The 26,433-nt window shown below is 36.3% G+C and overlaps 1 protein-coding gene across 1 annotated transcript in view; it reads left to right on the top strand.

Moving 5' to 3' along the window:
* Positions 1-23,748, top strand: part of KPNA1 (karyopherin subunit alpha 1) — a 74,060-nt gene extending 50,312 nt beyond the window's left edge. The window contains exons 6-14 of the mRNA XM_036850491.1: positions 4,753-4,884; positions 5,912-6,000; positions 6,348-6,447; positions 6,998-7,161; positions 8,636-8,714; positions 12,373-12,498; positions 14,149-14,276; positions 19,807-19,985; positions 21,423-23,748. Coding sequence (XP_036706386.1) covers positions 4,753-4,884; positions 5,912-6,000; positions 6,348-6,447; positions 6,998-7,161; positions 8,636-8,714; positions 12,373-12,498; positions 14,149-14,276; positions 19,807-19,985; positions 21,423-21,610 — 1,185 coding nt within the window. The 3' untranslated portion in view covers positions 21,611-23,748. The remainder of the gene's footprint in view (positions 1-4,752; positions 4,885-5,911; positions 6,001-6,347; positions 6,448-6,997; positions 7,162-8,635; positions 8,715-12,372; positions 12,499-14,148; positions 14,277-19,806; positions 19,986-21,422) is intronic.
* The last annotated feature ends 2,685 nt before the right edge of the window (positions 23,749-26,433 follow it).

Raw genomic sequence — 26,433 nt, forward strand, 5'->3', positions numbered from 1 at the left:
CACCTCATGATTTTCACCTTAGCGATCCAAAGACTCTAGAGATAACAAACCTGTTTATTATATAAAGGTCATCATCCCCAGCTTTTCTTCTGTGTGCATTTAAGCACAATATGGTGTTCTTTCTCCAGTGTGACTAATGGGTAACCTTGACTACCCCAGAAGCAGGAGGAGCAAATATATTGATGGAGACCTTAGAGCCAGGAGACTTCATTGTTAAATAATTAGACATGCTCTGGGAAGCTTGGAGGGTATTCCTTCCTCTGTCTTCTTGGAGAGCGCTAGGATGTGAGTTATCCATGATATTCCTACCTGCTTATTAGAAATTTGAGTAGTGTGTCTTTGGAATGGGGTGTTTGCCATTTCTCTTCTAGAAAGAGTAATAATATGTAGTCATGATAGCTAAAGTCAATAATAAATCACTGGATAAACTTAATCCCTTCATTCCATAGATAAAGAACTGTGAATCCTAGTGAAGGGTTTCTTCACTTTCTTTCTGGCTTTCCTTATCAGTGGGATACTGCAAACCAGGGAGATAAAAATGCCTGCTTTTGGCAGTGCTACCTAGATACTCACTTGCCCTCAAATGAGATGAATATGGGTGGAATCTAGGACTTCGGAAGCCGACTATGCCGTTTAACTAACAGCATTCTCAAACACAGTGACATGTAGGCCTCAGCCATACATGAGAGCCTTGACATGAGATTGGTCTGCCTTATGGTGTATTCCCTGGGCCCACTTGGTTTGTTTTTTTGAGTCCAGGTTCAACATCTTTGTACTGTCCTTTGCAGTGCTGAGATGGTGTATTCCCAAACCTTCTTATAGAAGCTTATAAAAATAGCTAGAAATAAGTAAATTGCCTCCTAGTTCCAGTCATTAAATAGATACTCCTCTTAAAGTTGTAAATTTGAATTAAATTGGTTTAGTTTTCCCATTTCTACCTTTCTTGTCCACACTAAAAGCTTAATGTGGTAAACTGCAGTTAAGCCTTCATCTTCCTATGTTTTTTCCCCATCTTCATTGATCCCTCTACCTATCTTAAAAGGTTGCTCAGATGACTCAGGCACTGTTCTCTGCAGAGTTTGATATCTGGATTTATTTTTCTGATGTGAGCCTCTCTTTTCACTTGCTCTCCAGGTGAGCCTGGCATTTGCTAGGAACCAGAGTGGAACCGGCAAAGTGGCCAGCAACAGAGTCCTGATCCAAATGGAGAAAGGGAACCAGGCGTACTTCAACCTGGAGTGGGAAACTTGATAGGAGGTCAGAAGTACTTCAGTTTTGGATTCTCATTTTCCTTATTTTAAGGAACTGAGCACCAGAAGGTAGAGATTGAGAAAGGAAAGAGAGAACATACCAAAATCTTCAGCGTGCCCTTCAGGTTTCAGTTGTAGCCTTATTTAGAAAGTTCTGGACAGTGAAAAATAATAGTGGAATTACAATTTATAAGCAATCACAGCTGCACGACAGGTTGTTTCCTTGCATGATGCCATTCTTGGAACACTAAGAATATAGTAGTTTAAAACAACAAAGAGGAGTAAAGATTATAATAATTTTGGGTACTACTTCAGGTGATACCATTTCTTAAGTTTTTTTCATTTCATCATGTTGCTGAGTTTTTCTTGAGTTGCATGGTTACTTAAATTACCTTTTCTGGCCATTTCTATTATAACTTTATGCAATTGTTTTTGGTATCAACTCTGGACATTCCCATTTCACAACTCTCTTTCATGTTAAAATCTAGTCTGGGACCTGAGACGGAAATGTTCACCCCACTCAAAAAAATAAAGACTGCGATACCCAGTGAAAGAGAAACTACATAGTTCAAAGTACAACCAGTTTTTTAAAAACATACTTACATATTAAACACATTTGAAAGTTGCTTCTTCCAACACTTTAATAGGGGTCTATACCCATGAGGAATTCTCAGTCTCTCTTTCTCTCTGCCTCTCTCTCTCTCTCTCTCTCTGTTTCTCTGTTTCTATCTCTCACTCTCTCTCCTCCCGCCTCCTTCTCATGTCACACATATACACATGGGTATAGAAAATTGCACAAATAGAGCTTGATAAGTTTTTACAAGGTAAACATCACAGTAATCAACACCGTGTGTGTGTATGTGTTTTAATGCCTCATTAATCCATGAATATGATTTGAGTTTTCACTGGCCCTCTGGTTATAGTTATTCATCTACTTCTTTCCCCAGTAATGGCAAAACTACTTTCTGATTTCCATTCTTACCAAGAGAGACCTTGAATCTTCTTTGCATTCAGAGGTTATAATCGTTATGTACTTCTTAGTGATAAACATAACTCTGGTACATTCTTCTTTTGTTGAGAAGTTCTAATTTCCAGTTTTCTTCCATTCATGTTCTGGCTATTATTTACTTATTCTCCATCCTCCTAATCATTGTCACTCTATTTTGTTTTGCTTCTCCATTTTATTCATTTCAGTGGCATCTGGAAATCTCTCTTTTTCTGGGAGACCTTTGGGGCTAAACCTCATTAGACAAACAGCAGTTTGACTTCTGTTAGCAATTATTACTCTAATTTCTTCTCATTGATAACTCTTTAATATATCCTTTATCTACTCAGTTTATTGTCACCATTTCTTTTGCATCAAAATCTCACTGCAAACCTTTTTCTCTTTGATATAGATTGCTATGTATGCTGATCTTATTCATTCTTCACAGGTTGCTTTTCCTCAAAGTTTTCATTTTTTTGACATGGTCTCAGATGCTGATGACTCTGTTGAACTTTGAGCCTTTCTTCTTGTAGGAAAGTTTGCTTTCGTACCCACTTCATATGTCTCTTTTACTAGTTCATTTTCCTAGTAAGCAAAAGAAGCTACATTTTAGGTGAACTGTGTTTTCCTTTTAGCATACCCTAAATAATCTGTCATATCATTATTTGAAATTTCTTGCCCTAGATACCAAAACTGCCAGCAATTGGAAGACTCTTGTCAGTGTTACAGGTGTGTTTCAGAGAGGAAACTATGGTTGGGGCCATAAGCCTACTAGATTAGGAGGCTGTAATCTAGCTCTCTTTGACTGACATTACTCAAATCATTAGTGATCATTGGATCTTTTTCTGATAGTTTCCTCATTCATAAACTAGAAAAGCCAGGCTTCTCTGGGTTGTTGTAAGGAACACCTGAGAGTATGTGAATAATGCTTTGAAAATATAAAGTACTGTATAAATGTCAAGTTTCAATTCAGACAGATTGAAAAGGGTTTGAACATTGGTTTGAGTAGTAATTTAATTACAGAGGTGATATGAGTTTTTATTTTGTGATACTCAGTGTTTAAAAGTCTCCTGAACTTCTCTTATAGCAAAGAGTTATCAGGCAAAAAAATGTTTAACTGTGGTGCTCCTAGGCTGTCCTCCCTGCTGCTGTAATATCAGTGTCCTAACTAGCTATCAGACCACTTTATTTCACTTCTGTATATCAAATTTTAGGTTTCTTTGAATATCCCTTCTTTAAGTGTCTTCTGCTATAAATTTACTATCATTCATGTAGTTTTGGACTGGGCTAATCAGATTGTCTTCCCATTTCTTTCATTTTCCCATACCCCAAGTGATTGATGATTTAGTTTTCCATATGACAACTGCCTTTCAATTGACCCAAAAGCTTAAAGAAGTCACAGCTCCATCTTTTGATGACTTTTTATTGATTTCTCATTCAAGGGGCACATCACGGAATTTCCCCCCCCGCAATATGTGCTTCATTAAAGAATATTAAATAGAAGACAGAACAGGAGAAGGAAACAAAACTAAAGTTTAATTAAGGACTCTAAATAGAATGGTAATATAAGAGTTCATTCTTGGATTTTAAGAGGTCATTCTTGGATTTCATCATATTAGGCTAAAGAGTCAAGTTACTGTAGAGATGTGTAGAATTAATAACATGCTGTATTTTTTGTTGGCCATAATTTCCTTCGTACTGTTTACCAGTTTATCAACCTTTAAGAATGCTCTTTTTAAAGAAGTCTTACCTCTGTGCCTTGGTTTGGAGACTTCTAATTTATTGGAAGCTCTTATGCTCTGAAGTTGCCATTTCTGTTAGTTGTATGCCTGTTAACTCCTTTTGGACTACTTATCATTCAAATTGTCTTCTGCTTTTTTCACTCTGCCTATATTTTACACATTTTACAGTTTTATTCTTTCCCCATTTCGCTCTGCCCATTTTATAGAAATTATTTAATTTTATTTTTATTAGATAATAAACATGGTTTAAGGCCAAAAGGTACATAAAGGCTTTACTGTAAGTGCCTATCCTTCCCATACTTGTTTCCCATTCACCTCGAGCTCTCTATGTAAGTGACAAGTATTTACAGTTTATTGTGGCTCCTTCAAGAGATATTCTGTGCAGTAAGTAAATTAATGCATATATTCCTTCTTAACCCTTTTGGAAAATACAGTATGGTACCATATTAATGTACATTGTTTTTCTTTTTTCTTTTTCCTCCATTTATATCTTGGGAGATCATTCCATGTCAGTATATGAAGCACTCCCTCATTCTTCTTACGGTCTCATGTCAGCTCTGTCTTGATCTGAAATTTTATACACCCTGAGTATTCCTCTAGGCTAAGGTTATTTCTTCAGGAATTCTTCATTTAAAATTAATATGGTATTGACCTGATAGATTATGTGTAAATAATGATCTCAGATTCTTTTCTTCATGCACAGAAAACCTTATTGTTATAAGTAAACAAGCTATTAAATTCTAATAAGATAATGAAATTATTTTTATCTTTATAGTTTGAGTCAGCTTGGGTACTGACAAATATTGCTTCAGGAAATTCTCTTCAGACCCGGATTGTGATTCAGGCAGGAGCTGTGCCTATCTTCATAGAGTTGCTCAGCTCAGAGTTTGAAGATGTCCAGGAGCAGGTAAAAAATGAAACAAGTAAAGAGAAGCAGGTCAAAGAGTACAATTTTTCCTTTCAGTCTTATATTCAGAGTCTCAGTTTTACCGCTTGGATATGACAATCCATGGTTCATCACAGGGAGTGTTCGAGAAATCTAAACTTAACCAAAATAGAAAATTTCATAGTGAATATAGGCAGAATTTCTCCTAGAAACATAAAACCATTTTTCCCTTCCAACCCTGAAATTCTTTAAGTCCTATAGATATACATTTTAGACCATGTAAGCAGTTACTGAGTTTTTTCTTGTAGTAATCTCTAGTGTTGATTGACGTAGCAAGTCTTTGCCACTTTTGTGCAGAAAATCACTTAGAAAACGTGAAATTTTAATTACTGCAAAGTTTGTCAAATTCATAAATATAAATCATTACTAAATGAATATGACTTTCTTCTACAGCTTTATTGAGGTATAATCAACCTACAGTAAACTGCATATGGTTAAAGTGTATAATACGATAAGTTTTGACATACGTATATACCCATGAAACTGTCATTACAGTCAAGATAATTAATATATCCATCACCCCCAAAAGTTGAGTAAAGTTTTCTGCGTTTTGATTGCTCTTAAATTCTTGGCTCACTGTTTTCTTTTGTAAGCAAGCTTAAAATACATTTGTAATCAGCTGAGTAAGCCATTTGGATCTCTGCTATGTTCCAAGGGCTGTATGGAATGTTACTTAAGGGGAAGGGCCCCTAAGATTAAGAATATGTACAAGAACTGGTACCTCCTTTTAATAAGTTTACTCCCATGAGTATTCACATGTATACTTATATAATAGTATTGATCTTTTTCCACCAATCCCACAACTATTTCATTTGACTCCCTGTTGAGTGAACTTAGGGGTTTTAATAGTTAATGTCCATGTATAATATGTTGATTAACTACTGTATAATTTTGTAAAGAGTTATTGTGATATGTTGGCATCTTTTTTGAAAGAATTATGTGAAAATTAAACTCTACAGCCTGTCATTAATGAATAATTCTTTCACAGGCAGTCTGGGCTCTTGGCAACATTGCTGGAGATAGTACCATGTGCAGGGACTATGTTTTAGACTGCAATATTCTTCCGCCTCTGCTGCAGTAAGTTTCTTTTTCTTTTTTTTTTTTTTTTGTGAGTAATAAAAATACGGGAAGTTCCTCAGAAAGCAGTGCATCTTTGGAAATCATTTTGGATTTCCTACTGTTACTTTTCATTACAGATGTTTTCTTACTAACTTGTTCAGATCATTTCCTTGGGCATCCTATCTTATTCAAGTGCCAAAATTTTGAATTCCTTGTGTTAGAATTAACTAAGCTTTATTGTTGTGGAGAAGAGCTGTTTGAAGACATCTGTTTATCAATAGCATTAAGTGGTTAAATATTTATATTATGCCATCAGAGAATTAATGCCCATTATATCATTTACCATTTCATCATTATGCTTATAGGTTATTTTCAAAGCAAAATCGCCTGACCATGACCCGGAATGCAGTATGGGCTTTGTCTAATCTCTGTAGAGGGAAAAGTCCCCCTCCAGAATTTGCAAAGGTAAGGATTATGCTTGTGGGAAATTGGCAGAAAAAGTACAGTTAAAAGAGTCTAAGAACCAATATTAATGTGAATAGAAAGAGAATAATTTGTTTCTAGAAAAAGAGGTCTTTTTGTTTGAATTTGGAATAAATTTTCACTGCCTTTAAAAAGCTCTGAATTACTCTTAAAACATGGCATTTTTTGTTTGTACAAAGTATCTAAAATGCAGAATTTCCTAACTTTAACACTTAGGAGAATTCCTTTACCTCTCTGATCCACAAAGAGTGTTTTGACAAGGAATCTCACTCTGAGAATTGGTATATATTAAACTTTGCTCTTTGAAATTGTTTTCCTTGGGCTCTGACTACCTCATCAAAGTAAACTGCAAGGTTATTGACAGCATTCCCAAAGATGGAAATGTCACTTGGCCACTTACTGCTCCATCTCCAGAAGTATTAATCACACCGGAAGTCACCAGGTGTGTGCCTGGTTGCTCTCTGGAGTTTCCCCCCTCATTTCTTGCTTTTATTGTGTTGAATTTCATAATCATATCATCTTCCCTTTATAGGTTTCCCCCTGTCTGAATGTGCTTTCCTGGTTGCTGTTTGTCAGTGACACTGATGTACTGGCTGATGCCTGCTGGGCCCTCTCATATCTATCAGATGGACCCAATGATAAAATTCAAGCAGTCATTGATGCAGGAGTATGTAGGAGACTTGTGGAGCTGCTGATGTAAGATATCTTAAAGTGTGTCTGTTCTTTTGTCTCTCATATTAGTTTTCTAGTTGCTGATACTCAAATATTAATGCATTATACTGATTTATTGTGCTTTAGGCTACTGTCTTTTGTTACTTTTTTATACTCATGTCACATCTGTTTGTTTGATTGTTTTGAGGGTTATAAAGAACCTCTCACTCTTCTGCTGTAAGCAGCCCTTTAGCAGAAACATTTGGAAAACTTTGATCTGTGTAATTCTAGCTCATGGTTAATGACCTGAGACCAACCACTGGATAGCAGAAGGCACACTGCCACTAAAAACAGTCATTTCTTCATCTTTTTGTCTCATTTAGAGCTTAACCTAGACTGGTGTCAGACTTTGAATTTTATTTTGCTATATCTCTTTGTGATGCCTTTCATTTATGAAGTGGAAGATTTACTGATGGCATAAATAATTTGAGACTGTATTAATCAAATTTTTAGAAAATAATATCGAAGAAAAAAATTAGAGTGATAACATAATGGGGAAACAGTATAATTACAAGCCATGTGAAATTTATTGGAGTAAGTACAAAGTAGATGCAAGGAAACATTGCCCCAAAGATGACATGTGGAATGAATTAGATAGTATAATATATAGAATATAAAACTCTGGGGTTATAGACTGGGTACAGATCAGCGGCATAATGCTGTTATGAATTAAAAGCAATATAATGCTGGAGGACTCAGAAGTACGTCATTCAGAATCTGGGAGAGTAACCTTTTTGTACTCTTTAGTCTCTAGATTACTAAATATTTTAACCACTTCTTTTTAGTCATCGGATCTTAAATGTGGAGAAACTGGCATAGTTTTGAGAAGAGTGATCAATCTCATTAAAGGGGAGAGAAAATAAGATATTTAAGGAAAGTGAAAGGATATTATTTAGCCTGAAATCAAGACTTAATATCTGTCTTCAGATATATAAAAGATTTGTGGAGGGGTTTTTCAGACCAGTAAGTCAGCTGAGGTTTAGTAGAAAGAGTCTACTATTTGAAGTATGAAGCCTGGCTTCCATTTTCAAGTTAGCTCAACTGTTGATATATTTTTATTCCTGTGAAAATTAAGTGATTTGTAAAACTTAAAAGTGCTGTATAAATGTTACTATCTCTTTCCATTATCTCAGCAACCATAGAGACCAAGTAAAGAGGAAATGAAACCTGCATTAATGAATGAGAGGGAAAACTTGGACTCCAGGTGATTGAATACCTGGGAAGGGTTATTAGAACAGATTTGTAGTTTTTATCCAAAAATACTAAACAAAAGGAAAGACAGCCTTTCTTGGGACACCAAAAACATTTCCTCATTATGATAGGGTTCCTTTAATAACCACCATAGGTACCTTTCTGCTCCAAGGACCGATCACATATTAATTTCTTTTGGGTTTCAGCCCTAAGGAAAAGAGATTAAAGATAGAACTGTTGGATATGATGCTTCTTTTTATGGTTGCAGGCATAATGATTATAAAGTGGTTTCTCCTGCTTTGCGAGCTGTGGGAAACATTGTCACAGGCGATGATATTCAGACACAGGTATGAATAAATGGTAACTATTTCTTTTTTCTTTCAGAAATAGCAGATTGACCCCTCATGATTATGTTTCTGTTACAGTATTTAACTCCATGGGGAGAAATGATACCTTATTGCATTAATGTTTGTTAAAAGTGTTGGCTTTGGCAGCTACTTTCAATACCTTCACTATCTCTGTCTTGACCTATTGCTTTGTGGCAATTTTGGGTTCCCCTATGGTGTAACTTATCCTTTTGGTTCGGTTTATTTCCCACTACTTCTACTTGAAGGGGTTCTTGTGAGCATTAGAAGCCTCTAGTAGCATCCTTTCTGTCTTCTTCATCTTATCTTCCCTGATGGCTTCCTCCTTTTTGTACACAGTAAGTTTCCTATGTGAGAAGTATCTTCCCTCCTAGTTCTTAATGTCACCTTCTATTCCATTCAAATTTTATATCAAGATACATCACTCACAGTGGTTTGTTCTAGCCATTTTTCTTCTTGATCTCTCAGATGCATTGGCATCATCTTTAAAATTATCTTCCTAGGCTTCTGTGGTGTTGAAGTATTTTGGGTCTTCTGCCTCATTGACCATTTATTTCTCCTTAGCAAGTTCCTTTACCTGTTCTTTTCTGTTTATGGGATTATCCCCTGGAGGGGATTAGTTTTAGCCTTAGCGCTTTCTTAGCCAGCTCTGACTTTCAGCAAGACATTTAATGTCTTCACTTTTCTAATCTCTAAAATTAGGAGACTGAATTTGTTCTCAGGTGTCTTCTAACACTTAATATTTAACTTTAAATTTATTCTGTCCACAAGGGAACTCATTATTTTTCCTGGTGTATCTGGACCTCTGCTTATTTATGTTCCTGTCTCAGTGAATGGCCCCAACAGTTACCCAAGCCAAAAACCTGGACATTAGTTTGATTATTCCCTTTCTGCCACCTTTCTCATCAGTCACTAATGATTGCCATTTCTACTCATTCCTTGCAGTGCTTAGTTCAGACATTTCTTGTACCATTCCCATATCACTAGAAGGATGCTTGTAAAATGCAGATTTGATCGTGTCATTCTCTTAAAATCTTTTTATGGCCCCCTATTGTCCTTGGACAGTGTTTAAGATCCTTTAAAATCTGGCACCTGTATAATGAAATGCTGTGCAACAGAATGAAGAAGCTAATAGGCAATATGGAAAGGTTTCTAGGTTCTGTTGTTTAAAAAGAAAAACAAGGGGCAGAATAGTATGTAGGATATATTACTATTAGTGTAAAAAATGGGCAGGGAGGAGAGGAGAAGAAAACAATGTATGTTTTTGATTGTATTTGCATAAAATTTCTCAGGAAGCATACACAGGACACTAATAACATTGGTTGTCTCTGTGGAGAACCAGGTAGCTGGGGTATAGGAATGGAAAGAAGGCTTTTAACTGTATAGTCCTTTTTATTTTCTGAATTTTAAAACCATATTGGTATATTTGCTATTCAGAAAAAGTTTCTATCTACCCCCTCCCATGCCATGCTCTGTGCTTTTGCCATGTTTGTTCCGCTGTATTAGCTATGACCACACTCAGTTCTGAGATTTAACCCATGGCTTGCTTCCCTCTGCATGGAACATATGCTTCCATCCCCGTCCCTGTTCTGACCAGCCCCTGACACAAATCCTCACTCTGCCACTAATGCCTTTTCATTCTTCAAGTCTTGCTATTAACATTTTCTCCGAGAAGCTGACTCTTAAATTAGGTGCTCCTTGTTTTGTTTCATCCATCATAGCACTTACCACACTGTAATGTAACTGTCTACTAGATTGTAAGCTTGTAGAGGTGGAACTGTGTCATTCTTGTTCATTTTTGTTGCTTCTACAATAGTCCCTGGCACAATGTATAGAGACTCAAAAAATATTTACTGAATAAATGAAGTTCTGAACCTATACATCTAGTTCCAACCTCTCTCAAGTTCCAGTCCCATGTCTCCAGTACCTGTCTCGCCTTCTCGTCTTGGTTTTTCCCATTTCAGTTAATGGTACAACTGTTCACCCAGTCTTGAAACTTTGCAGTCATATTTGGTGTCTCCATCTCTCACACTTTGTATAGCAAGTCAGCAGGTCTTACTGATTCTTAGTGTTTCTAGATCCACATCTGATTACCTTAGTTTGGGCCCTGTTTTCTCACATGCAGGGGTTGTTGCTGTACCTATCTTATTCATCCTCCTGCTCTCCCAGGCATTTACCCCTCTCAGTGTATTCTTCCTAATAACAGCTTAATCTTTCCTAAAATAACTCTGTTCACATTATTTTCCTCCTAGAAACAATGAGCTTCTTTAATGCCTGTGAGATAAAGAACCATTTCAGCATTTTTTCATTTCTAACCCTTCTGTCTGCTGTGTCCTCCCTCTTCTTTGCTTATGAAATCCTGTCTGTGTTTCAAGGTGTTTCCCCCCAACCTCCTCCCGTGAAGTGTTTTTTTCCTTACTACTCCTCCCCAGGTATTCTTTAACTTCTGACATGCTTATCTTCCACACCACATCTTTGGCATTTAAAAATGCTTTGTGATGTCTTTCACACTGTTATTTGGAAAGACTGTACCTGTTAAACCACAAGTTTTGTTATTTTTTGAGTTAATTTAATAGGCAAAAATTGGCTTCATTTTAATTTGCACTTCTTTTGTTACTTTGTGAGGTAATTTTCTATTAAAAATGTAGTTTCTCTTACCAATTTACATATTAAAGACAGCAATGCTTTTTTCCGTTGCAACTACTTCTTCACATTGTGTGGTGTGCATTTTAATTTTCATATGAGTTTTTGACATGCAAAAATTTCCATTTGGTGAAATTTTAAGTTTTCCCCTATAATTTCTTCTATTGTTTTTATGCTTGAAAAGTCCTTCACTGTCCCCAAACCAGCTATTAACTAATATTTTCTTCTGCTTTATGGTTTCTTTTTTATATTTACTCTTTAAATAGGTTGCAGATTTATTTTACTAACTGTTTGGGGTTAAGAATTGATTTTTTAAAAATTTTCAACTAGTTGCCCCTTATTCTAGTACCATCTATTAAATAAGACTGCCAGTCACTGGAGGAAGAAAGGATTAATATTATTACATACTTACTAATTCTTTATAAATACTTGTATTTATTTCTAGACTAGATATCCTATTCTTTTGTTCAGTGATTGATCTTGAGCCTGTCACATATTATTTTAATCGTTATAACTTTATGATTTTAGTTTCTGGTAGAGTAGATCTCCTTGTTCATGTATATTTGTCTTATCTTCCTCACCTTTGTAAGCTGTTTGATAGCTGGGGGCATATACTTTTAATCTTTGTATCCTATAAAGCACCTGGTATACTTAACTAAGCATGTATTGATTCCTTGACTTCCAGGTAGAGAATTATCAGAAGACTTAAAAATCTGAGACCACTTATGAATTTCTGGCCACTTGATACATTTACCCAAAAGACATTTTAATATGCTGTAGGCATAGGAAAGTGAATAAGGCATATTGTGCCATATTTAAGTATGTTTAGCAGTTGTGAGTGTATATAATGAAACTGCTTTGATAAAGTTATTTCTAAAATTTCAAGGAGAGATGTTATTTCTTTGTCTGTATTTTCCGAAAATAAAGTCTTTGAGTTAAAGGTTTACTTCAGTTTCGATTAATACAATAAGTAAAATTTTCAAACTTTTTTCTTTAGGTAATTTTGAATTGCTCAGCTCTGCAGAGTTTATTGCATTTGCTGAGTAGCCCAAAGGAGTCTATCAAAAAGGAAGCATGTTGGACAATATCTAACATCACAGCTGGAAATAGGGCACAGATCCAGGTAATCTCATAGCACCTGTCTTTTTTTCTCTATTTTTATTAGTTAAGGTTTTTTTTCAGTCAGCCTTTAAAGTATGTATAATTTTTCATTATTGCATTGGAGAACACTAATTTCCAATGTTGTCTTATTTAGTGTACTTCTTACTTTTTTTATCCAACATTATAGAGGTTAAATCTTTTGAAACTTACACTTAGGCCTTGGGTTTTTCTCTTTGCCTTTAATATTTGATGATTTGTCAAGATCTGAGAAATAGTATCTTGTATTTTCAAAATGTTTTGATGGACTTCATGCTAAACAGATTGGCTTTACTCTTGCCAAATAAAATATTTCTTTTCTAGTGGACCCATGTGTTGGATTGCTTCAATTTTTCATGACTCTTTGGGGACCCAGTTTTCTCTAAATGGTTATCTGCCCTTTACTTTTGTCCTTGTATTAGTGGGAGAGTAATCTAAGTGAAAGGCTAAGCCATGGGCCAAATGGTTCAGAATAGGCCATGAGAAAGGCTGGAATAATGAGTTGGAAAAGATACACCATAGACGTATGGGACTTTGAGCTGAGTGGAATCATAGAGGTCATCTAACCCAACATTCTCAATTAAAGATGAAACTGAGGCTCAGAGAAATAAAATGATTTGCTCAAGGATACCTCTAGTTAATGACAGGACCAAGATGAAGCACCTTTCCACTAAATTTTACTGACTTTCTTCAGTGGTGTAATAGAAAGAGTTCTTGACCACGAAAGCATGGTTAGTCATCCCCAGGAGGCTGTCAGGGACTGAGATTGATAACTGTGGCATTTTATAGCATGCATCAGGGTGATTTCAGCTGTACTTTATTGTCTGCTACCACCAGGCTCTCATATAGAATTCCTCAGTTTTTTGATAAATGAAATGATATGAACCCATTTTAGGTTCTTGAGCTAAGGAGAAACATGAAGAAAGCAATTTGAGGAAGACTACTGTAGTATATGAGAGTGATTGAGTCAAAGTACTCTGTCTAAAGGCTATTCTGGTAATCTGTGTGGGAGGTGGTGGCTTGGAATAGAATGGTGGCAGTGCTAAAGGAAAGGAAAAGATGGACTTAGGACATGCTGAATTGAGAATGTAAAGGAGACTTGGTGACTGATTGAATTTAGAATGAATAAATAAATAAATATAAAAACAGCCTTTGTAAATGAGAGAGGTTTGAAAGGAGACCTGATACAAAGAGCAGACAATATGTTTAAGGTGGTTAGCAGATGTTAAGCTGTCAGCCACCTTGGGCTGGGGCCCCAGTGAGAAATGTGGACTGGAGAGGTAGAGCACACACGTGAGAGTGGATGCTATGAGAGAAATGAGAATGGCAGAGGGAAAGAAAGAAAATTGAACTTTCATGATTTGTTATGGTGAGTGGAACAAGAGAGAACAATAAAAGAGAAAAGAACCCAGGTAGAAAACTAGGAGATTACAAGGTCACAAACTCCAGGGAGGATGTTGTTAGTGATACTAAGTGTAGCCAAAAGGTTAGGGATAATGAGGAGTTAACTCCTTCCAGTTTATTTTTAACAGGGGAAGGGTGTCATTAGTGAAGCTAGCTGAAAAGTTATAATTAGTGTCATGAACAGTTTTACAACTCTTGTAATTTCCCTTTCCATTTAATTTTTTCATTCCAGACTGTGATAGATGCCAACATTTTCCCAGCCCTCATTAGTATATTACAAACTGCTGAGTTTCGGACAAGGAAAGAAGCAGCTTGGGCCATCACAAATGCAACTTCTGGAGGATCAGCTGAACAGATCAAGTAAGTACTAGCCAAGTAGTGTCTTGTAAATTAAAGGAAAATTACTGTCTCCCAATTAAGAATGCTCAACTCTAGCCTCTTGGAAGATTGTTCTCAGTTTCATAATTAGACTCAAGCATATATTTGATTCCTTATATTGCTCCCATTCTATTGCTGAAGATAATTCTGGGATGTGAGAAGGAACGCATAGTTGAGGTTTGAGGCGATCGAAATACTTATAGGGGTGGCTTGAGCCTACTCTCAAGCTGCTTGATCAAAAAACATCTTGGGTAGTCTAGAAGGTTACTTGTAGAATTCTTAGAGTCTAACTTTAATAGCTAACTCTTGCTATTTCTAGTTTAGATGTGTTAATAGTAGAATTGGACAGACTTGAAAGAGATGTATTGATATGCCTTAAAATAAAGTGCCAAATTCAGTAGAGGCAGGTCTCCTAAAGGACTATGTTATTCAGTAAAGGGAGAGGTCTGTGTATTAGCTTGAGACTTGGCCCCTAGGGCAGCAACTTATAATCTTAATGGCTTGAGTAGGCATAAATATGGATAGGAATCAGTTCCTCAAAGGAACATCATATAATCAGATGGTTAATTATGGATATATACAGTATTTCAGATAGAAAAAAAAAAGAAGAATGGAACCTAGACTCTTACCCTGCGTTAACATTCTTTGGGGAATTCAAATGAGGAGAAGATGGTTACCAATGAGTGTTAAAGCATTAACCCCTTCTATATATGTAGTAGTATGGGGGAAACATAGCTACTTCTGATGTTGTCGCTTTGTGGGTTAAATGTAGGTGCTCAACCAATGCTGATTTTTTAGTGCTCTGTTGGAAATTTCAACATGAGAAGGTAAAGTAGTCCTAAGATTTCAGAAATTGATCAGAAAATAAGATTACAGAATATAAGTATGTACCTGAAATAATACAACTTAAATAGATTAACACATGCAGTAGCTATTTCGGTAAAGTTCATCATGGATAGGTTAGCCAAGGAGGACTTCAAGTGGTCTTCAGAGCATATTTGTATGGGATTGGGTCTTTTTTAACCTCCAAAGTTCCAGTCTGGTGTACTATGATTTTTAAGTATGCCACCACCAGATGGCAGTAATATGAAGTAATATAGAAGTTATTAGAACAGTTGATAGTTGTCTCATGTTCAAATTCAGATTTATAATTATTGTCACTATATTTTATACCAAATATGTTTTCTTAATTGAAATAGTGAAACTGTACATGTACATATTTTAAAGACATTTTAAAATACTATGGTATCTTTCATCAGAAAGTATTCAGGGGTATTTTGCTCTGTTAGAGAGGAATGGAATTCCTACTATCCCTTTTTACTATTCAGCATAGCTATTTATAATAATGGGAGTTAATTATCAGTCTCCTAGCAGTTTTTTCTTATCTGGGTAAAGAGTTATCTTGAAAGATTATTATAAAACTATTACAGTCCAAATTATAGAAAATAAGCTGTCTTTATTACTGATAAAAGACATCTGTGGGGCTTCTGCTTATTGTTGAGAAGACAAGATTTAGATGCAAGAACCAGTTAGAATAACTTAGGAAGTATTCATAATTTTAGGTTAAATATAATCAAATGCTAATACATAACTATGGTTCTTAAAAATGAAGGATAAAGAATGTTACCTGGAGTTAAAGTTTCATGAAAGAGATGAAACTTGACATTTGGGTAGAGATTTGGCAATTTTGGAGGAGAGAGAATAGCATGAGGGAATATGCACAGTAAATGTTATTGGAAGAGGCAAATCAATCTTGCTACAGGTTATTCTTTTGCAGGGATGAGGAATTAAGTAATTGAGGGACTTTGAAAACTGGGATGAAGGCCTTAATCTTGGGTATTGGGAAGACTCTGGAGTGTCTTTAACATTGAGAGTGATATGAAGAAGATAGTGGTTTTTTGTTTGTTTTTTTAATTTGGCTGCATCGGGTCTTAATTGCGGCATGCAGGATCTTTGTTGCTGCGTGTGGGATCTTTTAGTTGTGGCATGTGGGATCTTTAGTTGCAGCATATGGGTTCTAGTTCCCTAATCAGGGATCGAACCCTGGCCCCCTGCATTGGGAGCGTGGAGTCTTAGCCACTGGACCAGCAGGGAAGTCCCAAGAAGATAGTGTTTTGAGGAGAGGAAAGAGAGCAATTAAGATGCCATTGCAGTAGTTTAGTATACTGTGATGGCCAGAATTAAGATAATAGCTGTAGGGACTTCCCTGGTGGTCCAGTAGTTAAGACTCCATGCTTCCACTGCAGAGGGCACGGGTTTGATTCCTGGTCGGGCAACTAAGATCCCGCATGCTGCTAGGCGTGGCAAAAAAAAAAAGTGTTGTAGCATGAGGTATGGGTCTAGATATGGGAAAGAACCATCTGTAGGACTTGGTGGCAGGTTACAGATTGCAAAGGAAAGGAAAGAGCCAAAGATGACCGGAGAAAAAGGTGGTGCTGTTGATAAAAATTAGGACGCAGAAGAAGCAAAATCCTGTTTGAGAGAAATGACTTTATTTATTTATTTAAATTTATTTTTGGCTGTGTTGGGCCTTTGTTGCTGCGTGCGGGCTTTCTCTAGTTGGGGCGAGCCGGGGCTACTCTTTGTTGTGGTGTGTGGGCTTCTCATTGCGGTGGCCTCTCTTGTTGCGGAGCATGGGCTCTAGGCGCATGGGCTTCAGTAGTTGTGGCACGCGGGCTCAGTAGTTGTGGCTTGCGGGCTCTAGAGCGCGGGCTCAGTAGTTGTGGCACGCGGGCTTAGTTGCTCCACGGCATGTGGGATCTTCCCAGACCAGGGCTCGAACCTGTGTCCCCTGCATTGGCAGGCGGATTCTTAACCACTGCGCCACGAGGGAAGTCCCGAGAGAGATGGTTTAAGACACAGTGAGTTTGTTTTTCATCAGAAGAAATATTTGAGAAATATAATTCACTTTTCCAGATAGTAAATTCTTATGGACTAAATTTCCTTACCCAGAAAATTTTCTTAATGGAAGCCTCTTCTGCCACAAAAGCCAGCTAGCGTCAGTGACCAGTGATTGCTTTATCCAAGTGTTTGAAATACACCACCCATTGGAGCCAGTTCCAGACTTTAACCATAGAATTGTGCCTGTTTTCCAGTCATCTTTTCAAGGCTTCAGACTTTCCTGAGGAAATACTTCTTGCAGTGCTTTTCTCAAAGTAATATGACTTTCCAACTCCTGTACAACCCAGGTCCTCTGGTGACCTGTTCTGCTTTTTGGTGCAAATTACTATCTTTGGAGAAACTTGCATCAGTAGTGAAATACCACTATGGTGGTCTTAAATCTCCAAAGATGAGTGGTTGCATCAGAAAACAGCACCTTAAATTCCTCTGATCTTGTAAGGAGGTATAATTTAAGTGGCTACAATTGGGAACCCAAAACTCATTTAATGAACTGTGCCATAATAATAATAATACCATATTTTTGCAAATATAAAACCTCACATCTTCAAAACTCTGGATTTACTTATTAGCACATTTTTGGGTAGAGTTTTATAATAAGAAAGTTTTAGTCAGTATTTATTCATTTAATTATATACAAGTTCTAGAAGCTTTCCAGAACTTAAAATTTGTTTTTAATTCTGAATCAAGTTTTCAGTACACTGGTTTTCATAATAAAAGGTTTCATAACCAGACAGTATTACAAAAGTAAATGAGGTTTTTAAAGGCGATGTAAGGATTAGAGGTTACTGAGCCAAGATTTCTAGATGGGAGAGAAAATCATATCAAGCATAGACCAGGATCAAGTTTGCAGACAATCTGGAGATTCTGAACAAATCTCTGAAATCCAGTTGGTGTTCTATATTTATGCTTTTCTGTTTTTCAAATTTGCAGCAACTAACATTTATAATCTAAAGAGGCTTGGTTTTGTTTTTTTAAGAAAAACAGTGAGAATTATGTAGATATGTTGAAGGAATGGTTAACAGTTTTTAGTGACTAAAAACTGTGGTGTAAAGGAAGGGGAAATGGTCAGAAATGGCTTTATGCCTTACCTAGTCTCTTTATGACTGACCTAGTCTATTCCTAGGACATATCATCTAAATTGTCAGTAAATATTTAAATAAAATTACACACAATACTATTAAATTCATTCCTTTGTAAATAATAAAGCTAAATATTACATAAAACTTTTTAAAAAATTAAGCCTCTTTAAAGAACATTTTTAGATTTACAGAAAAATTGAGATAATACAGAGTTCCTGTATACTTCCCTCCCTTCTAAGTTTCTTCTAGTAAAATCTTGCTTTAGTGTGGTTACATTTGTTATAGTTAATGAACCAGTACTGATACATTATTAGCTTAAGTTCATATTTTATATTAAGGATTATTCTTTGTGTTGTACAATTATAGGTTTTGATGAATGTTTCCACCATTGTAGTATCATTCACTGCTCTAAAAATCCCCTCTGCTTCACCTATTCATCACTACTCCCTTACTTCCATCCCTCAAATCCCTGGCAACCACTATTCTATTGCCTTTATAAAAGTTTTCTGTTTTCCAGAATGTCATATATTTGGAATCATATAGTATGGAGTCTTTTCAGACTAGCTTCTTCCACTTAGCAATATGCATTTAAGGTTCCTTCACATCTTTTCATGGCTTGATAGCTCATTTTATTTATCACTGAATAATATTCCATTGTCTGAATGTACTACAGTTTATTCAGTCACCTATTGAAGGACATTTTGGTTGCTTCTAGTTTTTGGCAGTTAGGAATAAAGCTCCTGTAAATAATTCTTGTACAGGTTTTTGTGTGGACATAAAATTTCGTCTCAATTGGGTAAATGTCTAGGAGTGTGATTGCTAGATCATATGGAAAGCTTTGTTAAAAAAACAAAAACAAAAACCTGCCAAGCTGTCTTTCAAAGTGGTTATCCTATTTTGCATTCCCACCAGCAAAAAAATGAGAGTTGTTTCTCCACATCCTTACGAGGGCTTGGTATTGTCAGTGTTTTGGATTTTAGCCATTTTAATAGATGTGTAGGGGCATCATTGTTTTGATTTGCAGTTCCCGAATGACATATTATGTTAAGTGTCTTTTCATATGCTTTTTTGCCATCAGTATATCTTTGTTGAGATCTTTTGCCCATTCTTAAATTCCTTGTTTTCTTATCTTTGAGTTTTAAGAGTTCTTTTACACAATAGAATTGGCTTGTTGGGCTTGTGCTGGCTTTAGCACAAAGTGTGTCCTGTTTCAGAGGTGTGGTTACCTATAGAAACAAAAATGAAATTAATCAAAAGTATACTATTTTGAAGAATCACTCATAGTCAAAGTAAGAGAGTATTACAGTTTCTTTGAGTCTGATAATTGTGGGGGGAAAAAAGAATGGTGATGGTGCCAGAGAACTTTTTTTTTTTTTTGGTAGCTTTTTTTTGACAAGTATAGGTTGTATGGTTGAATGGGTGCCTACTTTTATTTCTACAGTGAATTTGAGGATTTCCCTTCTACCAATTTCATAAAAGTTTTATGAAATTAAAAGCTTTGTTTGATTAAATTGTTCTTTGTATTAATTTAGGTACCTCGTAGAACTGGGCTGTATCAAGCCACTCTGTGATCTCCTCACAGTCATGGACTCTAAGATTGTACAGGTTGCCCTAAATGGCTTGGAAAATATCCTGAGGCTTGGAGAACAAGAAGCCAAAAGGAATGGCACTGGCATTAATCCTTACTGTGCTTTGATTGAAGAAGCTTATGGTAAGATAGATTGTTTAATAGATGTCCTGAAATTATTTTTTTCCTTTTTCTCCATGCTTTTCTGGCTTGTCCACACCTGTCATTAGCAAACTCTTACAAAAAAGTTGTTCTCTTATGAGTAATATTTAGTATGCAGAATTGGAAAAGAAGATGCATTGTAGATGTGAAGAGAAGCAAGTACCCTTTTAAGTTGAGCCCTTTTTACACTGGGCTGTTAGGATCTTCCATTCCCTGACTCTGCTTGCCATTGTGGGTACTTTTGTATTCTTACTAGTCCATCTGAGCCTCAAGAGCATCCATATCTACTGTAGACAACGCCCGACTCCACTCCTTTTCTCTTGTAAGATTTTAGAGTTCTGATTTTGAGTTGCATCCCCCAATTCCTGTGTTCCTTAAGTGTTCTTGACTGTAAAGGTTTCTAAGAGTTTCATTAGAAACAGTAGAGTCACTATCTGCCGTTTCGTTTCCTCATTCTTCCAATCTCAGTTCTAACTATACTCTTAATCACTGGTTTACCACTGTACTTTAAAGTTCCCTAAGTGATTTTAATGCATAGCCAGGATTGAAAACCACTGCTCTAGGGTTTTTTATTCCTAAAATTGGAATTAGGGATCATAGGGCACATTCATCTTCAAATTTATCAGATAATGCAGAATTGTTTTCCAAAATGACTTTAACAGTTTACCATTTTTTAAAGGCCTGATTATAAAAACTATATTCCTGCTTAGTGTAAGAAATTTTGAAAGTATGAAAAGACAAATGTTCCTCTACCCAGATCTTTTGCCATAGTTTTGTTAATTTTTGGGTGTGTATATATATATATATATATATATATATATATTAATATGGATACATATATGAATATGTATTTTTTTCTTTTGAGCAATGTTAACATTTATTTCCAGTATCGCTATAGCAGTTAGATTGCTTATGGCTATAGGTAAAAGAAAGCCTAGCTCAGATGTGCTTGAACTTACTAAAGGGAGGAGTATGTGTTGGCTGATTGTTCTGGTTAGACTTCTTAGTTTAAGCAATAGAAATTGATTCTGATTGATTTAAGGATATTACACATTTGTTGAAATGATATTGGATAGCTCAGAGCCTAGGTAGATAGAACCAGAGCAAAGAATAAATTAGGCCACAGACACAGTCCCATAGGAGAACTTCTGTTCCTGGCCTTGGGCATAGGATGATGTGACTGTTATGGAAACGGCTGCTTCTGGGGACTGGCTGTTTCTTGCACACACGTTTAAGATGTCAGTTTGCAACAGTATTATTCAGATGTAATCCCAGCAATATTTTCTATGTTGCTGCAAGATGCTTATGAGATATAGAGAATCTTCCTTTTATGTCAAGAAAAGAGACATGGCAAAATATAGTTTTATTAGACTTTCCAACAGATATACAACAGATTTTTTTCTTAATTCTTCATTCTAGGTCTGGATAAAATTGAATTCTTACAGAGTCATGAAAACCAAGAGATCTACCAGAAGGCCTTTGACCTTATTGAGCATTACTTCGGGACTGAGGATGAAGACAGCAGCATTGCACCCCAGGTTGACCTTAGCCAGCAGCAGTACATCTTCCAGCAGTGTGAGGCGCCTATGGAAGGTTTCCAGCTTTGAAGCAATACTCTGCTTTCATGTCCCCGTGTCAGACCAGGCTACCCAGTCAAGTCCTCTTGTGGAGCCCACAGTCCTCATGGAGCTAACTTCTCAAATGTTTTCCATAATACTGTTTGCGCTCATTTGCTTGCCTTGCGCACCTGCTCTCTTACACACATCTGGAAAACCTCTGGCTCTCTGTGGTGGAATACCCTTCTAATAAAAGGGTAACCAGAACGGCCCACTCTCTTATGGAAAACCCTAGGCTTTGGAGATCCGCACTTATATATTATAGAGTCATGGGAATATACACATAATAATGTGGCTCCCTTTTTTTTTTGTGGGGGAAAAAAGAGGACTCCTCATTCCCTTTAATGTGGGAAAAAATACTGACATTAAAAGATGAGACTAAACCTTTATCTTGAATTTCACACAACTACTTGCAACAAGGGAGATGTTTAGACCTGTTGTGTACTTCAGAGTACTTTTCATGAGTTCTTCCACAGTGAACCCTTGGATTACCTGGTGGCTTTTTCTAGCCAAATTTGCATTAATCCTTACTGAGATTGGATGGTTTTCTTTCCTCTGTTGGCGCCATTCTCCACAGATATTCAACCATCCGCTCCCTCACCTTCAGCCTTCAGTGAATGTGCTTTCTAGTTGTCAGGAATGCTGAAGAATTAACACTTTGACTCTTAAATGTGATACTGGTTTGAAGATTCCCTTAGAGCAAAAAGGAGAGGGGCACATATTAATTTGTATGGCTCTTGCTTCTCTTTGGTCTTATGTGTCTTAGGATTTGGAAGTGGTTCAATTCTAATGCTGGTATGAAGATTTAGAATCCTTAGTGATCGAAACCGTATCCTGTAATTCAATAAACAAGTTAAAAACAAATAGAAAAAAAAAAGCCCTCTGATTTTCCCAAACTTAACCAGTGTGACTAGAGGCTGTGTTTCTGCATTAAAACAAATGTTTCAGGCTTTGTGGTCCTGATCAAGGTCCTCATTAAATTGGAGTTCACCCTAGGTGCTTTTCCTCTCTGTGACTGGCAAGTAACACATGCTTTTAAAGGTTACTTAGGGAATTCTTTTTTTTCCCCTTAGTTGGGTGCAGCTGGATTCTAATGTATTCATGCTGCACATAAGTAGCATCCTTATCTTAAATAACCATCTTCTGGACATGACCTCTTTAACCCAAATAAGGGCAGTGATCTTCTTCTTCTAACCTCATTGTTCCCTAATCATTTCATTTCATCTCCTGCTAGTACTACCCAGTCAAGTCCCCTCCATAAAATAAAAACAGTTCTACCTTCTGGCTCATTTAATGATGACTGCAATCTCTACCTGCAAATGGCGCTTCCAGTACTGTCTTCAGTGATCCACATTTTTGCTCAGACTGGAATGAAAAAATAAGCTTAATTGCCAAGAGAACTGCAACTGAGTTCAATACGACTTCTTGGTGCTAGTTGGCCATCTTGACTCAATGTTGGGATATACTATCAGAGAAGATTTTTTGTTGATGTGCTGTTCAAAATGAATTCTGAAGGAAAAGTTGCTCACTTTTTCAGAGAATATCCTTTTATTAAACCTCTTTAATTTTGTCCTCTTCTAGAATTCATTATAACCCCAAAGCGTAACTATTTGGAAGTTCCCCTGACAAGCTGTTATATCTCTGGTAAATCCTGCTGAACTTTAGGGACATTCAGAGCTTTCATACCTCATCATGTTATTTAAGCAGCCAACTTATGTGATCTGATTTAAACTTTAAAAAATCCACTTCATTCAAAGTAGAAAGATACAAAGACAGAGGCCATTTATCAGCCAAGCGTGTGATGCATTTTTTGCATCTAGTCTGTAATTGTGTCTGTGCTCTGGATGGATACCGTCTGGCGTCTGTCTCTCATTGATGGAGCAGCCACTGCAAAACTAGTCAACTCCCATCTCTGTTACTTTTTCTAGTGCTGCTTTGTGCTGAAAGAACATTTTAGTTTACTGCACTTGACCTGTAAAAGACTTTGATCCTTTGTAATTTTAGGGACAAATTAGGTGGTTAATTTAAAGAAAAACTTTCAATGTTGCCTTTATATCACATTAAAATATAACTTCTTTCAGAAGGGTAATAGAGACACTGATTCACAGTAAAAATCTTTTTAGCTTTGACTTTTTCGTGGCTGAGTTTTTTTAAATTGTAAATTACTGGTAACACATCATTTCTCTAGGATGTTTTAAATCATGTACCTTCTATTGGATAATTTTAAAAATTTCGTTTTGATAAACCAATTTGAATGGAAAAAATATAAAACAAAATTGTTTCCCCAAGTTAGCAAGAAGAGCATACATTGGGAATTTTTGCTAGCAGTTGCAGGTGTCTCAATGAATTCATTAAAACAAAGAAAGTCCATTCAACTAATGTCTATTTTCTGTCTAAAACAAGAGGAATTTATCTTGCTCTTGTCCTAGAAGTTCATGAGCCATGAGATACGAGCTAATTTTTTTTTTTGCAACGAATTTTTTTAAATATAAAAGTTGGAATTGATTAAAAGTTAAATCCCAGCATAACTGTTGTAACTGATAAAGCAGCCTTTTTGGTAATAGAATGACATTTAGGAGGTAGCTGTTGTCCTGTTTTTAGTTCTCTACCTGGCAGATTATATCAGTTTAGTTTCAGTTTATTGTATAATCTTATCACTAAGATGTTACTTATTACAAAAGCATGCTAATTTCAACACAGGAAAACTCTTCTGTAGTTTAATATATACTGATGAGGGGTGGGTGGGAAGTGGCTTGATTTTACTTTCCTCTCCTTTTCTTCCTCCTCCAAACTTTCAAAGTGTATTCTTTGAAATGAGAACTTTAGTGGGAAAAAAAGCATTGATAACATTTGGGATGTAAAGGCACTCTGTATCTGAAAGACCAGCAGGTATATAACAGCCAGATTGAGAGACACCAAGAAAGGTAAAGATGATAGATACGAAGAATGGTGAGAATTAGGAGACAGAGTTCTCCATGGAACACTTTTAATTCATGTTGTCACTAAGTAATTAGAACGCTTTTAAACTTAACTTATATCAGCTGTACTGTTTTTGAAAATTCTATTGCCCTAGGATAGTTCCTTCCATCTGCCAGATAAAGCTGAATGGGCTCGGGGTCGTTTTTCATCGTTATTGTTACAGATATAAACTTTAACAGTTATCCCATAATAAATCTGAATTATTCCAGATCGTTGCTGACTTTGCATAAGAAAAAATATGTAGTATATTTTATTAATCAAACTTTGTCAACTATCCTTTGTTGTACATGGCCACCCACGGGCAACTATGAATTTACTTCTCTAGTGCTAAATAAATATTTCAGTTATTTAATACCCCAATTTGGGGTTGCATTATGAAAGAGTTTTCCTCAGGTTGAAGAATTTTTCTTTCTCGCTAATGAATTTTGTGAACATTTTTATATCAATAGGCAAGTCATTATAGCTGTTGTTAAGGGCTTGGGGCTTTTTACATATATTAGAAATTGTGATGTCTAAGGGTGATTTTCACTAAAGAAAAGGGATCCACTTTTAGAAAGAGGTATTATTTGCTTTTCGTATTTATTTACTATGTTCTACCTCCTACATTCCAAAATTTGCTCATTTGCAGAGACAGGTATACCTATATATGGAAGTCTCAAATCTGAATTTTTTGCCATCTGAAGTTAACAGAACCATTTTCTTCTGTTGTGAGGTGAGCAGAGTAAATATATATCTACCCAGCTGAGAAATATTCTTGGCTATCTTTTTCTATCATCAAAAGTTAAAGTTACATATATATCTTTAAGAAGCTAAAGTAATTGAAGGCAGATATAGTACTACTAGTACAGTAAGTCTGCTCTAACTTGGAGAATATTCTATAGCATGCTGTATTGTCAGAAAAGGATAGGTAGTAACAATGGGTACCAGAGCATCAGAAGAATGTGTGATAAAGTAAAATAAATATTATATGCTGATTCTAAAAATATCAGATTGCTACTGGACATAAAATTCATCTGGAAGTTTGGGGTAAGAAGAAAGGATTAAGGGTAGATGAAGTTCCATTCTGTTTTCAGCTAGGGGTAGACAAGGAAGTCCCAGTCTGTTTTCCTACAGGTCACATAAAGGCAACCAGTCTATTTGAACCACTGTTGTGTTCCAGGTGCCTGACTAAGTGAGGGCTTTCACTTTTCTCTCATTTAATCCTTCAACTGCTCTTTGAGGTGGATAATTGTCATTATGTTACAGTGACAAAATCAACACTTAGGAGAATTTACTTTGCCTCAAGGTCACAGCCCTTGAACACTGTCTAAAGGTGGGGAAAAGCCCTGCAGGTTGTGTGTCTTGAAGAAAGCAGCAGTCACAGTGGTGGTGTTCTGTGCCAAGAATTCCCAGAACAAGACACCGCAACCACAGCGGGGCCAACTCTTGTTTTGTTGGGCCATTCTTTCTTGTTCTTCCTTATCAGTCCCCTTGAAATGACTAAATCAGGTATGAATTGCTTTTAGGTTACATAATCTGGAGTGTAGACCCTCTCAGTCCAAACATCTTTCCCCTTCTGTGGTGCTAAAATTCTGTATGACCTGACAAGTTAAAAATAATATATAAATGATTGATTTTGAGTTTAGTAGCATAATGGCTAAACTCAGAAACATGTTCCATTCAACAAACTCAAATGTAGGAAGTACTGACAGAGAGGGAAAGGCTTTGGAACAAACAATGCTGCCATAGAAAGCAGTGCCATCCATGGATGTGAATTTAACACAGCTTACTTCCTAAAGGAGTGTCAACACAAGGAGTGTCCAAAATTTTAAAAAATGACCTCTTAATGTATGTTG

The sequence above is a fragment of the Balaenoptera musculus genome, chromosome 4, assembly GCF_009873245.2.
Source record: "Balaenoptera musculus isolate JJ_BM4_2016_0621 chromosome 4, mBalMus1.pri.v3, whole genome shotgun sequence".
Classification (NCBI taxonomy): Eukaryota; Metazoa; Chordata; class Mammalia; order Artiodactyla; family Balaenopteridae; genus Balaenoptera; species Balaenoptera musculus.